Source organism: Ochlerotatus camptorhynchus, unplaced genomic scaffold (genome assembly GCF_037179485.1).
Source record: "Ochlerotatus camptorhynchus isolate MF236.1 unplaced genomic scaffold, CSIRO-AGI_Acam_v1.1 ptg000104l, whole genome shotgun sequence".
Classification (NCBI taxonomy): Eukaryota; Metazoa; Arthropoda; class Insecta; order Diptera; family Culicidae; genus Ochlerotatus; species Ochlerotatus camptorhynchus.
In genome coordinates this window covers 977,547-992,018 of record NW_027040594.1, presented here as the reverse complement: position 1 = coordinate 992,018, position 14,472 = coordinate 977,547, and the positions used below count along the sequence as shown (strand labels likewise).

The following is a 14,472-nucleotide window of genomic DNA, read 5'->3' as shown; positions in this document are numbered from 1 at the left end:
CAATTTATTGTATCATTAACATTGAAGATCTCTGATCTTCCCGATTTTTAAAATTTTATTTCTTAGCACTGCCATTAAAAAGCACGAAATTTCCCATACAATGTTCTCACAATGTTTTAAAGTTCATGTAACTTCTCTTACGTTTCCTAAATTTTTGGAACATTGCCTGAGTTTCTCGGAAATCCTAATATCAGCATTTCCTTGAAAAATATCAGCATTTCCTTGAAATAAATTGATCTGTCCTGATGTTCGGGGAGCTTTCCTAAAGTTCTCTCAATTATCTGAAACAAATTCAACTTACCTGAAAACCATTAAATTTCTCTGAAGTTCTTTGAACTAGTGAAGTTTCCAAAATATTTCTTATGTTTTCGTAAGTTCACTGGAGTTCACTGGACTTTCCTGAAAGTTTTGGGTTTTGGAATTTGAACAGAAGTTAAAGAAGCTATGATTAATTTATCAGAACTTACTCAAAAGTCTAGACTTTTCTGAAGATTCAGAACTTCTTAAAAGTTCTTGCAGCTAGTGTGAATCCGCAATAAACATCTGGAAACATCCCTGAAGTTCAGGGGAAGTTGAAAAAACTGGTGGTAGAAGACGGAAGAACCATTCGAGTGATGGCTGAAGAAGCTTCCAAGATATAAGGGATAAGTTTTCGGGAGGAATGGAAAATTAAGTTATGGTGAAAGGTGGAAGAAAAATCCATGTGAAAGTTGGGGAAAAATGCAGGAAGTAAAAAATGAACAAAACTTTAGGAAGTTAAATAATGTGTAAAAAGTACTTCGCAATTCTGAAAGAATAATCGGAAAGAGCCATCCCAGTTTCTCGATTCATGGGTAGCCAAAAACGGTGAAAAAATGGAAACATTAGTCAAAAGAGAATCAAGCAAATGACATTTTCAAAGATGATTTTTTTAAAGAATTTTGAGGACTCCAAAATGTAAGGTTATTCAAAAAGATACAAGTCTCTCACAATAATTTTCTCTGAAATTCGAGCGTGGGTAGGCAATAAGAATTTTGATTATTTAAAAAATCGGTATAAATCGGTATACAATTTCAAAAATCGGTATTCTGAGGTATCTTATCTGTACATCGGTATCTAGTTCGGAAATCGGTATAAATACCGAAAAATCGGTATACCTGGCAACGCAGCTGCCGTGAGCTGCTGAGTGCTACCGTAGGTTTTTTATGTGAAGTTGACAAGCCGTTTGCCAAGATACATATAATGATAATGATAAGAACAAATTGGGCCACATTCCCGCATAAACGCGAACCCGAGCGCGAACCATAACTTAACCTCGAACTTAACCTTACAGAAAATGGTTGAAAATTGTTCATAATCCCTGCTAAACTTTAACTAAAATGGTTATGGAACTTTACATGAACGTTTGTGTGATAAAGTTTTAAACTTATGTATTATGGTTTTTTGGAAGTGAACCTTACAAATAATGGGTTGTTAAGAACCATTACCATTCAAAATAGGGGAAATGACGGCTTCGGCATGACAGACTATTTTCGGAAACCCAAATTGAAACACTATTTTCACTGGATTTTCTTACGAAAACACTTCGCTGAATGCTTGCAAACGATTCTTTATGCTTTCAGCTTCAATATGACTATATTTTTACCACTGAGAAAAAGCAATCTAGCAAGGTTTTCTTGAAATGAAACACACACAAATTGTAGCTGATTTTGAGTTGCCGATAATAGAACAGCAGATATACATGCAGTTCAAATGGAACGGTTGCCGAAGAAAAACTGGTTGCCGACAATACTCGCTCTTACTATAGAAGATTGGAGCTTTGTAAAAGCGTTTCAAAATAGTTTTTGACAATTCTTTCGAATGAAATTGTTAGAACAGCTGGCAGCAAAAGATTGTAAACAAACCAATACTGCATATGTGTGCGTTCCATAGAGAAAAAGGCTATAGAAAGAAGGTCGCTGCTTAGGTTGCCGAGAATACGTAAATTCCCCTAGTTGTTTTATACAACATACATTATCGGAAAGAGAACTATGTTAGAACCTTTTTGTATTATCGATTGACTTTACGTGGAATATATCGTGAATTGGTAATGATTAATTTACAGGCAACCAATTCGCAATATATTCCACATAAAGTTAATCGATGTTACCAAACCATTCATGGAACTTACTGAATACCATAACCATTACCATTAAAGTTTTCAAATCATAAATAAAAAGGTTCCAAGGTTATCGTGGCTAAGATAAATATTTTCCGCGAACAAGGCGGCAGATGTCAGTTTTTTGCTTTGATCACAACTTTCTTTGTAATTAGTATTATAATTCATGTTAGTTTGTCGGTGGTATAAGCATAAGGGTCTCAAAGTACATGCATCAATCAAAAAACAATCAGCTTCTTTTGCTTACTACCTCCAACATACAATTTGAGCTCATTGAAAGTTGAATAATGAGGCTTGTGCAATAACATGAATAGGAACTTCGGCACAACAGTTTTCGAAAAATTCTTTTTGGAGTGATTTTCACGAAGTAGAAAATTTTCCAGGAAAAAGAGGTGCACCTTTGAAAAAACAAGGACGGAGTTCGAAAAAAGAAGTGCAAACGTGTAAAAACGAAAGTTGGAAAAAATTAGTTTAAATCCGGTGAAATAAAAAGAATATTAGTGTCCAAATTGAAGTATTATTATAAGATACTAGGTTTAACGCTGAAAATAGTATAGTTTTAAGTGTATTACTCGGTATTGATGGAGGAAAAGTGAAGAATCGGAGCAGAAAATTCAAGCAGGAAAACATAACCTAAAACACAAAATAAAGTTGAAAAGAGAAGAAGAGCTAAGATAAGTTATAGGTTAAGCAAGTAATTAATAAGTGATAAAAATAAAAGATTAGAATACCAGAACCTGAAAAAAGAAAAAAAAAAATATTCAAAATGAATCGTCCATTACGCTCGACAAGCAGAATTCCACAAGTCAAGGCAGCCCAGACCGGAGCTGTGCCTAAAACGAAACCACCAGGAAGAGGAAAACCAAATGAGGGGCAGCAGATGCTCTCGGACATCGCAATTCTGGAACCGTGTGATATCGAAGGAATAATTCATTCGCACCCGGCAGCTATCGGGAAAATTTTGGCGGAGGCAAACTTCAACAGATGCAGGGAGATTACCAAACTCGGTCGATTTCGATTCCGAGTGGTACTGGAATCAAAGGAAGCATACACTTCTCTCGAAGGAATTAACTTTGCAAAGCACAATCTGAAGCTGTTCGTTCCGGCTTCGACGACAGAAACGATATGCTTTGTTGGAGGAGTGCCTGCTGAATTCAAGGAGGAGGAAATAAGCAACAACATCGAAACTGAGGTTCCTGTACTGAAGGTGGAGAGGATCAAATGGAAGGATGGCGATAAGCTGGTGGACACCAGTAGCCTTAAGGTGACGGTAAAGGGTAAAAAAGCTCCGGAAATGGTTAAAATCTACGGATGTGCATTCCATATGGAGTTGTACGTGTTCCCGGTTAAACAGTGTCGACGCTGTTGGAGGTTTGGACACAAGATGAAGTTTTGCAGAGCAAAACCAAGATGCAGGATATGCTCAAGTGATCACAATCAGGAGGATTGTCCCAACAAGAAACGTTGTGCCAACTGTAGGAAGGAACATGAAGCAGACAGTAAGCACTGTGAAGAACGTCAGAGGAGAGACAACATTATAAAAACGATGAAGAAGGAACGGAAGACGTACGCGGAGGTGGAGTCAAGATATCCCAAGCTGACTAACCGATTCGAGATACTGGATGTAGACGAGAAATACCCAGAGTTGGAGACAGGGGCCAACGAGATTTCAACAGGCAAAACTAATACCGGTCGGACGGGACCGACCTTCGCTAGCCGAGTAAAAGCAACCATGAGGAGGGGTTCCAAGGCCCAGGTTTTGACGCCAGAGAATTCGACGGAACAGTTTGAAAGGAACGAATGGGCCACACACACACTAAGATTTTTTTGCCGAGATGGGCACCACCGAGCAGCTCGGCATTTTATTTTGCTGGAAATTCAGCAAAAAATATGTTTGTTAGCTGAGATCTCGGCAAAATTCCCGTTTGTTAGCTGAATCTCGGCAAGTTTTTCACCGAGATCCAGCAAAATAAAATGCCGAGCTGCTCGGTGGTGCCCATCTCGGCGAAAAAATCTAAGTGTGCACACTGAGAAAACAGTGCAAAACGCATTCAACGCTACGGTAGTGGAATCCATACTGGCACAGGTACGACAAGATTTGTTAAGACAGCTGAGGATCAGGACATGGTTAAAACCGTTAATCGAGCTGCGAGACGAAATTTCAAACCGTTACGTACTGTACCTCATCGTTGGAAATGGATCAGCTGATAATGCACATATTTGAAAGAATCAATGACATCATTGATGGAGAAGTACAATCAAACGGGCAAATAATGAACGGTGGAGAATCGAGAATAGTACAGGTAAACAGAAATGGCACCGAATAAAATTAAAATAATCCAACACAATATTCAAAGTATACGTCCAACGGATACCAGAGAAGAACTATACACTTTTTTGATGAAAAACGAAATAAAAATTGCCCTCTTACAAGAAATTTGGCTGAAGGAAGGAGAAACGTTTAGAATAAAAAACTTTGAGATGGTTTCGAAAAGAAGACCGGAGGAGTTTGAAGGAGCAGGGATTTTGATGGAGAATACAGTCGGGTTCAGAGAAATTATACTGCCAGATTTTGAAGTTCTTGAAGCGGTAGGAGTCAAAATAGTTAGTGGAATGGAACCGATAAACATATTTTCAATTTACCTTCCACATGGTTCGAGCTTAGAAGCTATTAACGACCTTAAAAAGCTCTTTCAATGGCTAGATCTTCAGGAAGGAGAAATAATAGTAGGTGCTGACGTGAATGCACATCATGCCAGTTGGAGCCCCGAGTACCCGGAATGTCAGAGAGGTAGAACTTTTCACAGTCTAGTGACTGACTCGAACCTGATAATGCTCAATGACGGTTCGGCCACAATGAACTCCTCTCCAGGGACTAGAGAATCAGCGATAGACGTAACGTTAGCCACAGCGGGAGTAGTTAAGAAGATGACATGGGAAGTCGTGCCAGAAGAATTCGGGAGTGCTCATTTGACCATCAGCCTAGAGATGGGAAAGGAAAATCCAGTGGTGTACGGAACTTCGAAGAAGATAAATAAAGACAAAGCAATAAGATTGCTCAACGCGAACCGGCCTCAGTACATCTACGCCCCGGAAGAAATGCAGGATATCTTCGACGAAGCACTGGAGGAGGCATCATATGTAATCAGCAACAAGAAGAACAATTTTTTAAAGAAGTTTTGGAACAAGGACATCGACGACCTGTACAACACCAAGAGAGAGGCGCTGCGCATGTACAATCGGGACAGATCAAGAACAAATTTCATCGAGTTACAACGAAGAAGGGCGATGTTTAAGAAGGCGTTAAGAAAAGAAAAGAGAGCATATGTGAAGGAACTGAAGGAGAAGATCGACGAAAATACCCCGGCAAGACAGCTGTGGAACATTGTGAAGGGTGTCGACACTGGGTTGTCAGGAGGAAAAAAGAAAGTCATCGTAGCCAGCCGAGAGTTAGGAAGGGAGCTGATGGACTACTTCTTCCCTAACACGCCTAGTGAGGTTTTCTGCCCAACTGCGTCAACAGCGAAAGATCTGGAAGGTTTCGAAAACGCATTGAAGGACTATAAAATCTTGCAATGTATTAGAACGAGAAAACTTCACTCAGCAGCGGGAGAAGATGGACTATCGTACTACATCCTCAAAGGACTGTCACTAGACTTGCAGTTGAAGGTCAGTGAGATGCTGAATCAAATTTTCATGACGGAGAACATCCCCGAGAGCTGGAGACGAACAGAAATACGACCCATTCCGAAACCTGGAACCGATCCGTCGTTGCCTAACTCGAAAAGACCGATTGCGCTCATGAATGTTAACCTGAAACTGATCAACTCACTGGTAAAAAACAGAATATCGCAAGTCGCAGAAATAAACGATCTTATTCCGATGAGATCTTTTGGTTTCCGAAGTAATAGCTCCGCCACAACATGTGTCAACTATATTGTGAACACCATTCATGAAGTGAAGGCCCAAAACCTGGAGTGCTTGGTCGCATTTCTAGATGTATCTAAGGCATTCGATTGCGTTAACACAAACCAACTGCTGGTAACACTAAGGGATAAAGGAATTCCTGGGAAACTGATATCATGGCTGCACTGTTACATGAAACACAGGATTCTTGTTTTGAAGACGGAGGAAGGAGAGATTACGAAAGTGGTGAATGACGGATTGGCCCAAGGGTGCCCGCTTTCTCCCGTTCTGTTCAACCTCTACACAGCTGCGATCAGTCTTGTAAGCGGTCACGGTAGTTGACACATTTTCTGTGATAATCGACTGCATTTGCTCCCGACACTTGCAAAACAAGCTATGATAGTACAGTACCAAACTAAAATGTCATATGATAGGCTCTGTCATACGACACTGTCGCCGAAGACCGTCACGAATGTATGTATTTTAGTTTTTCTCATAATAAGAGCTGCTGATGTTGTGCTTGTGTGAATTCTGAAAATAGTAAGCAATGATGTCTTAGTAATAACATTTCTGATCAGAAATGGTTTAATTTACACCAAATTGAGGCATTACAACGAAATCACACATGTCATATGATAGTTATTTTGATAATTTTCTTTTAGCTCGAATGTTATTCTACCGTTCGTGTTGTGTGAGAGACACGATGGTAGAGGATGAGTGTACGAATACAAACAGACTGTCGTGCACGACAACGAAGCGAGTGTAGTAAAAAACGTCAACTGTTTCAACCCCTGGCTGCGATACATGAAGTAAACAACGAGGATTGCGAACTCGTGCAGTTCGCAGATGATTTTTCACTCATAGTGAGGGGGAGATCGTTGGAAGAAGCGGCGGAGAAGATGAACGTGGTATTGAGTACTGTTACGGGTAGACTTGAGGCGATAGGGCTGAAAATCAACCAAGCAAAAACGGCGATAATCCCATTCACAAGGAAGAACACGGAACACATCAAAGTTAGGATCCAAGGAGTCAATATAGAACTGGTGACCAAACTATGGTCTTAGCCGTCTGTAAAGACAACCAAAGAAAAAAAAAAAAAAGTTGAATAAGTATTTTTTAACTGAAGATGCAATTCAAGCTGAAACTTGCATAAGGTCCTAAGTAAGATTGACAGATTCTCTTCGTCGACTTTCCATTTGTATCCCCACGACCAGGGATGCCATTCTCCCCAGTGTAAGCAGGGTGATGAGTTGAAAAGACACCTCGCACTACGACAAAAGCAAACTCACCCGGAGAGATCTTTATTTTGTTTTCACTATATACCGCTTCTCCAACTTCGCAAACAAACACAGCTTCTGACGTTCGCACCTCCACCAGTTCATCACACCAGAGAATATGAGTGATCACTTGGGAGCACCGTAGAGAGTTCGTTTGCTTCACCGGGGAGAATCACCCCGGTGAAGACTTAAGTTGTTAGTTTGTTGGATACAAAGATTTTTTGAAGGTTACTTTTTCTATTAACGTTCAGTATGTAGTCAATTTTTTTAAATTTTTGTAAAATCATAATGTACATATTTTGGAAATGCGAATACGGGAAGTGCATCAGCGAAATTTGCTTCTGTTTAGTCGACAGACAGATATGAGACAGATATCGATTAGGATCATAGCGGGAGTTCCTCATGACTCCATCCTTGGTCCAACGCTCTGGAATGGGATGTACAATGCTGCCCAAAGGAGTTGAGATCGTTGGATTTGCCGACTACGTCGTCTTGACGGTAACAGGCGAGACGCTGGTAGAGGTGGAAGTGTTGGCGACCGAGGCGATCGACATGATTGGTAACTGGATGCAAAGAGCGAAGCTGCAGATAGCCCACCACAAAATGGAAGTGCTATTGACCAGTAACTGTAAAACGGTACAGCGGGCAGATATCACCGTGGGGGGCACGACTAAACTTCAACAGCCACGTCGAATACGCCTGTGAGAAGGCTTCGAAGGCCATCAACGCGATAGCTATAATCATGCCGAACAACGCTGGTCCCAACAGTAGCAAGAAGCGTTTTCTGGCCAGTGTGTTGTCATCGATACTGAGGTATGGAGGTTCAGTCTGGGTTTCAGCGCTGGAAACGAAGCAGAACCAAAGGAAACTGAGCAGTACGTTCCGGTTTATGGCCATGCGAGTCGGGAGTGCGTACAGAACCATCTCGTCAGAAGCAGTATGCGTAATCGCCGGAGTAATCCCTGTCGCCATCGCCCTGGCGGAGGACAGCGAGTGCTACAGGTGGAGAGATGCCGGAAAAGTTAGAAAAGTTGTGAGAGTGGAATCGTTGGCTAAGTGGCAACAGGAGTGGAACACGGCGGAGAACGGTAGATGGACACGTAGACTAATACAGATTTTTTCGACCTGGGTGAACAGAAAACACGGAGACGTCAACTTCCACCTAAAGCAGTTCCTGTCTGGCCACGGCTGCTTCAGGAAGTACCTGCATCGGTGTATGAAACGCCGGAGCATGTGGTCTTCGACTGTCAAATGTGCGAGGCATTGCGAAGGGAGATGACCGTCCTTAACGTGGAGAATGTCGTCGATGGAAGGCACTTGGAATGCCATCAGCAGCTGCAGCGAAAATGGAGAGAGGTGTAGTGATCTAGCAACACCATAACTCCTGATGAATATTGACGAGATGCCGCTTCATGTTGAATACCAAGTCAACTTTGAATGTTTTTCCATTTGCCTTGCAAAGCAGAAAACTCACAACCACCTTTTTGGTACCGTCGTCAACCCGCACTTTTTTCTTCGTGAATAATTTCGCACTTTGTCCCCTTGTATACGTTTTTCAGTTTTTTTTTTATTTATGTTTTCACTCACTCACGTAAGCTCTGCCAGAATCTTTGGAGAAACAGTAACGCCTTAGCGCTGCCATCTTTCTCACGGAAGTGAGTGTATAAACAGACAAACAGAAAACAGTCAACTCTCTCACTCTTTCGTGCTGTGTCTAACAATCTCTCCAGTGGTGCCAGGATAAATCTCCGAGGAGACAAGCAGAGATTCACCCAAGAGAATGATATCTCTCGCACCCGGGTGATTCTCCCCAGAGAATTTTCAACCCTGCCCACGACCATGTAAAGACATTCCCTGGTATTGTCAGCACACTGATCGATAAAAGAAGCTTTTATCTAGCATCTAATACGACAAACACAACAAGAAACGGTTATGTGCCCAAGTTATTAACGGAAGAGAAAGTCGACGAAGAGAATCGATCAATGTTACTTAGGACCTAATGCAATGTTCAGCTTGAATTGTTCACCTGAGTTAGCTCTTATTCAGCGTTCAATGTTTGTTGAGAGTCCCAATTTAATTTAATTATTCCGAAAACCAATGTTTTTACAGTGAGTGAGTGGAAGCAACCATGGTTGGGAACGTAACTGACTGGATTCTCATTAAACGTGATTTGGAAGCAGGCTGGAATTGATTAGAAAACTTAATTTTCAGGTCTCATTTAATATAACTTTGCATTGTAAAGTGAGCACATATTTCGAATATTGAAAAAAAAAAATCAAGAAGACACGCTGTTAACTAAGCCATAAACTGTTTTTATTCAATCAGATTCCAAATTGTTCGCGATTAAATAGGAGATATTGCATAGCAAAGAGCATGTGTTACTATTCAATGTGTATAAATTATTGTATTCGTTAAGGGAAATCTCCTTCGAATCGATGATGTCGACCTAAAATGTTAACAATAATACTCGTGTAGGCAAACTAGTTCGTCATTCAGCGTACATGTGAATGTGTGTCATCTGAATAGGCCGAATGTGGATATTTTCTATCAGCAACCATCATTCCGAGCTTCTTCGTCCCGTTCTCAGTGGATTTGCAATGGGGAACTCCTTATCATCTATCCGCCGGGTACGATCGGTGAAATCCTGCTGAAACACGTGCATTTCAACCTCCTTCCGGTTGGCCAGTTTTTTCGTCACTATACCACTGTATCGATCCTCCGGGATCTCGTACTGCGATACGCTGGCTGCACTGTTCCGTCGGCAGTCCAGATCGTAATTGTACGACCGTTGCAAGTTAAGGCTAACCGGAGGTGTTTGAATCCGTTGAACAGCTAGTGGCACCGTCGCCGAACGACTATGATGGGAGTGGTCTTCGTTAGCTTCCATAGCTGCATCAATGGGAGCTGGTGATCGGAATACTGTATCGTAACGAGGTTTCAGAAGCGAACATATCTCTTCAATTCCTTCCAGAGATTGCTGAACTTCACCCGTTGGGTTACCGGGCCGAGTATGCCGTCGAAGCACTTGTAGGTATTGTAAAAGTTTCGCCCGACTTACGGACATTATGTTGTAAGCTTCTTGCAGTTCAATTTTTAAAAGTTCTGGGTCCTACGAAAGAAAATGACATTAAGAATGGGTAGTGTTTTTACATATGGGTCTAATACATACATCTTCTAAATAACCATCACTAACGTTGGAATTTTTCAGAATTTCATTTTGGTTGGACGCAGCTGCCGCCTGTTTAGCGGCAATTGTAGCCCTTTCCCTCAACTCAACGGCCGTCGATTTTCTCAGCGAGCCGGACCCAGTATTACGAGGTAGCGAAGTTGTACGCACTCGGTCGTCCATGCGACTACTGCCCGGACGATCGGATGCTAACTGTTTTTTCTGCACGTTCGGCAACGTCGAATATTTTAAATACTCCATTTCTATGTTCTTTGAACGCATCACAGGTTGCTGAAGAGGTTGCTTCGGAGATGAAACATAGATCATCGCGCCCGGTGGACGTTCGTAAATCTGTGTAGAATCAAAATGTTATGCTTGTCGAAGGGAAAGGACTTTAGTTTTTGAATCCGTACCTTCGGTGATTTCATATGCAGAGCATGCCGAATAATTAGCGACACATCTGCGTTCGTCGGGTAGCGCATTAAGTACGTCAGGCAAGTCGTATAGTCGCTATAGATCACTAGAAACAAAAGTAGACAGGCTCAATTTTACTATAGTCGGTAATATTATTGAAAACGGGCAATACTCACACTTATCTCTAATCCTAATTAACATTGCAACGACGACAAAGTTGATCAAACTAAGATCCTCGCCTTCGCCAAAGATGGCATCCCAGAGCAGTAGCAAGTCTTGCAGTGCAAACTCTCTTCCGAACAGCAATCGGAGCCATCGGATGCCGAAAAGTGCCAATGGAATGTCTAATTTCAGCAGATGATTATTTAGATGAAGATCTTCTTTGATGAGTATTTTCTCTTTGATGTGATTTAACTGCTCGACCACTTCGATTTCCGGCTTTCGTTTGGGACCGGACGCCCTCGTATCAGGGCTTGACGGAGAGACAGGTGTCGCTACCGGAAAGTATCCGGTTGCCGTTGGGACCATATCCGCAATGCGGTAGAAGGACGCGATTCGATCCATGATTTTGGAGAATATTGCACTGAAATGGAAAGGTTAGTATGCATTAGGTACACTTGATGTTTCCGGTTGAAGAATCATATGCTTACAAGGAATCCTTTTCCACGTGTTCTGCATCGAGAACTGTCACCAAGTGTTGGCTAAAGAGAAACAAACAAACTTTATTAATTTACGTCATCGGATTACACCGCTGAGACTTGGCGTAAACTCATGGCTAAAAGCTCAAATTACAATATTGCATAAACGTTGACTTCAATCGTATATCGATGACTGTCATAGCCGAGGCTGCAGCTCAAGCTAAATAGTACCTAATGGCTTGAAGCCCGTTTAACATTTGACCTCGCCGGATTTTGGCAGTGCCAATCGTTTTTGAGGAACGTATCAAGGATACTCGAAAATTTGAGTTTCGACAAGCCGGTTGTGGAGAGCTTGTTGCTGATATATTTAGCTTTGACTGGCAGTCATTATAATAAGTTTTTTTTACGTAGTCATCTCTTCGCAGAAATCCGAAGTGGTTCTAGTCATTTGAGCGCTCGAAAAAGAACCAAATCGCTTCAACTTGAATTTGAACAGTTTGAATAGCTAAAATGGCAATTACACAGCGCTCATTTAGAATTTGTTTAACTGGTACCCACCTGTGTAGGGGTACCAGTTAAACAAAATTCTAATTGAGCGTCGTTTGTTTAACTGCCATTTTAGCTAAACGGCGAATGAGAACAACTCAAATTTGAGTTTAGTTCACTCATAATCGCTAAAAGTGCAGGAACTCAGCGATGAGTAAAATTTGTCCCATGGTTTCCTGTGGAAAACCTAAAAAATCTGCCGGAAAATGTGGAAATTGACGAAAATTTTATTCAGTCTCGGAGTAGTACCAATAGACTGAGTGAATCAAATCTTTACTTTTCTCAAATTCGCGAATTTTTCCCTGGAAAAACCTGGGAAAACATGAGGCAAATTAACTCATCGCTGAGTTCCTGCACTTTTGGCGATTATGAGTGAACTAAACTCAAATTTGAGTCGTTTTCATTCGCCGTGTATGCAAACTAACGGAGTTCTACGGTTATGTTTGAAGGAGAAAAACTGTTCCCTTTGATTAAAGCTTCAGCAGACCATCAGATAATAGACTTAAAATTCCAACTACTTACTCAACATCCGGATGCAGTTCCTGAATGTGTGCCAACGCTTGCTGGTCGCTGTGTATGACAAATATCAACGGAGCCAGAATTTCGTGCATTCCTTGCCGGTAGCACATGGCCGGATACTTGCGCGCGTAGCAGAACAGAATGTTAATCATTATCTCCTGTACATGCACTTTCCGGAAGAAGTCAACCCCGGGAAAGGTTCGCACCACATCCTGCTTGATGACGGAACACAGTTCCTGGTCGCAGAAGTGTTGATTCCAGAGGCTTTCCTTCGACTGCGACAACGGGTCATCTCCTCCGTCCGAGTTGACGTGAGGATTTAGCATGTACTTGTTCTTTAGCTCGGAGTATTCTCGTCTGCTGGCTGCCCGTTGACTGGTCCATTCTTTCGACGGAGGCTGAAGCACTCCAAGAAACACGGCCCAACATATGCTACGGAAGGGAGATGCGCGAAGATCACCTCGCACTCCGGCGTGCCGTAGATCGTAGAGAGTCTCGTCGTTGGCAATAGTCAGTATGTTTCGCCATTCTAATCTGGAAGGTGCAACATAGAAAGTAGTCCATCTGCACAGGAAAGACTTCATTCAATACTTACTCGTACTTATCGACACCGGATAATCCACGTCCCATTCGTTTACCGTCCTCTTCCGCGTGAACCGAGAGATCCACCATTGTCCTCAACACAGAAACGCAATTTAATCAAAAACAACACCGTCGACCATTCAAGGGTGACACAGAACAATGCAATAGAACTGAAAGGAAACCGAATGGACGCACTCTGCTACTACAGCCTACCAAATCCGATTGAGCTTAGGAACTGTTAAATATTGACGCTGTTCATTATCACCATTTTCCTTATCAGTGGTCCGTCCTGAGTCAGACTTTACTGCCGAAACAATAAAACAGTACGCACCACTGTAGCAATTGATTTGTCAGCAACTCGGCAACATTGACAAAAACTTTCTCTTTCGGTTTTCAGAGGAAGAGGAATCGCAAAAAATAGTAAAACTGGCCAAAAAAAATACTGAGGATTCTGCTGCTGGTGATGATAAACAAAAACATACTGCTTTGACATCTCGTAGCCGCTACAAATCATAACAGCTGTCTGTCAGGAACTCACCGTTTTGAAGTGTCGGTACAAAACTGAAAGTGAGATGCTCATGCTTCTGAGTGAGGGAGAGTGAGAGTTTTGAATGTTGAAGGCGGCACTGCGCGCGCGTATCCATCGGCCATGTGCTTTGTAATTTTTGTATTTTTTAAAATTGGAAATCGAAACGGCTGGTTGGGACTCGGGTTCTATTTCTGCACACATTAAATTAAATTTCTTGTAGGGGAACTGGTGGTAAAATGAGCACCCTAAGCAATTCCACCGTTTTCTCTTTTATAAACTAATAAAATATTTGTCTTACTGCGTAAAATTAAGCTTCCCTTCATATTTAAAATAGTGGACTATAGCAATGTATCAAAAACAACAAGTTTTCAATTTAATTCCTGTATTTCCACGAGCTCATAATACAAGGCTGATTTTTTATATGCGGTTAAAATGAATATGTATTGGGGGGTAAAATGAACATACAGAGAGAGTAATTTGCTCCAGTGCGGCGGGGAAATTAGCATTATTTTAAATAGTTATTTTTCAACGATTACGTAAACTGCAAATCTTCAACATAGCTTTAGAAACAATATTGCATACAGTTAGGAATAAACGTTTTCAAAATGAATGCCGGAAAATGCAGAGTTCGCCAGTACTTTCCACGAATAAATTAAACATCTAGTATTAAAATTAGGTAAACATGATAAGGTTTCCTCATAAAAGCTGTTAAAAACAGTAATTAAGGTAAAAAACCATTTATTCAATCAGTAATAATT

General features: G+C 41.4%; 1 protein-coding gene across 2 annotated transcripts; it reads right to left on the bottom strand.

Annotated features, from left to right (window-relative positions):
• Nucleotides 1-9,651: 9,651 nt before the first annotated feature.
• Nucleotides 9,652-13,637, bottom strand: TBC1D5 (TBC1 domain family member 5). 2 transcript variants are annotated; one of them, XM_065219417.1, is made up of 7 exons: nt 13,199-13,637; nt 12,607-13,137; nt 11,551-11,601; nt 11,077-11,483; nt 10,900-11,006; nt 10,490-10,837; nt 9,652-10,429 (listed from the first exon to the last, which is right to left on the bottom strand). In XM_065219417.1, exons 1-7 carry the CDS (start codon nt 13,273-13,275, stop codon nt 9,878-9,880), a joined length of 2,073 nt encoding a protein of 690 aa, XP_065075489.1. In that variant the 5' UTR covers nt 13,276-13,637; the 3' UTR covers nt 9,652-9,877. The 2 variants fall into 2 exon arrangements, with proteins under 2 accessions (XP_065075489.1, XP_065075490.1); XM_065219418.1 differs by lacking the exon at nt 11,551-11,601 and having other exon boundaries at nt 9,653-10,429.
• Between the last annotated feature and the right edge of the window lie 835 nt (nt 13,638-14,472).

Bases quoted from the DNA above. Each gene is read 5' to 3' on its own strand.
- TBC1D5 (XM_065219417.1), bottom strand. From the start codon at position 13,275: ATGGTGGATCTCTCGGTTCACGCGGAAGAGGACGGTAAACGAATGGGA. The intron at 11,007-11,076 runs GTGAGTATTGCC...TTTTGTTTCTAG, and splicing joins AATTAGGATTAGAGATAAGT to TGATCTATAGCGACTATACG. The intron at 10,838-10,899 runs GTACGGATTCAA...GATTCTACACAG, and splicing joins TGCATATGAAATCACCGAAG to ATTTACGAACGTCCACCGGG.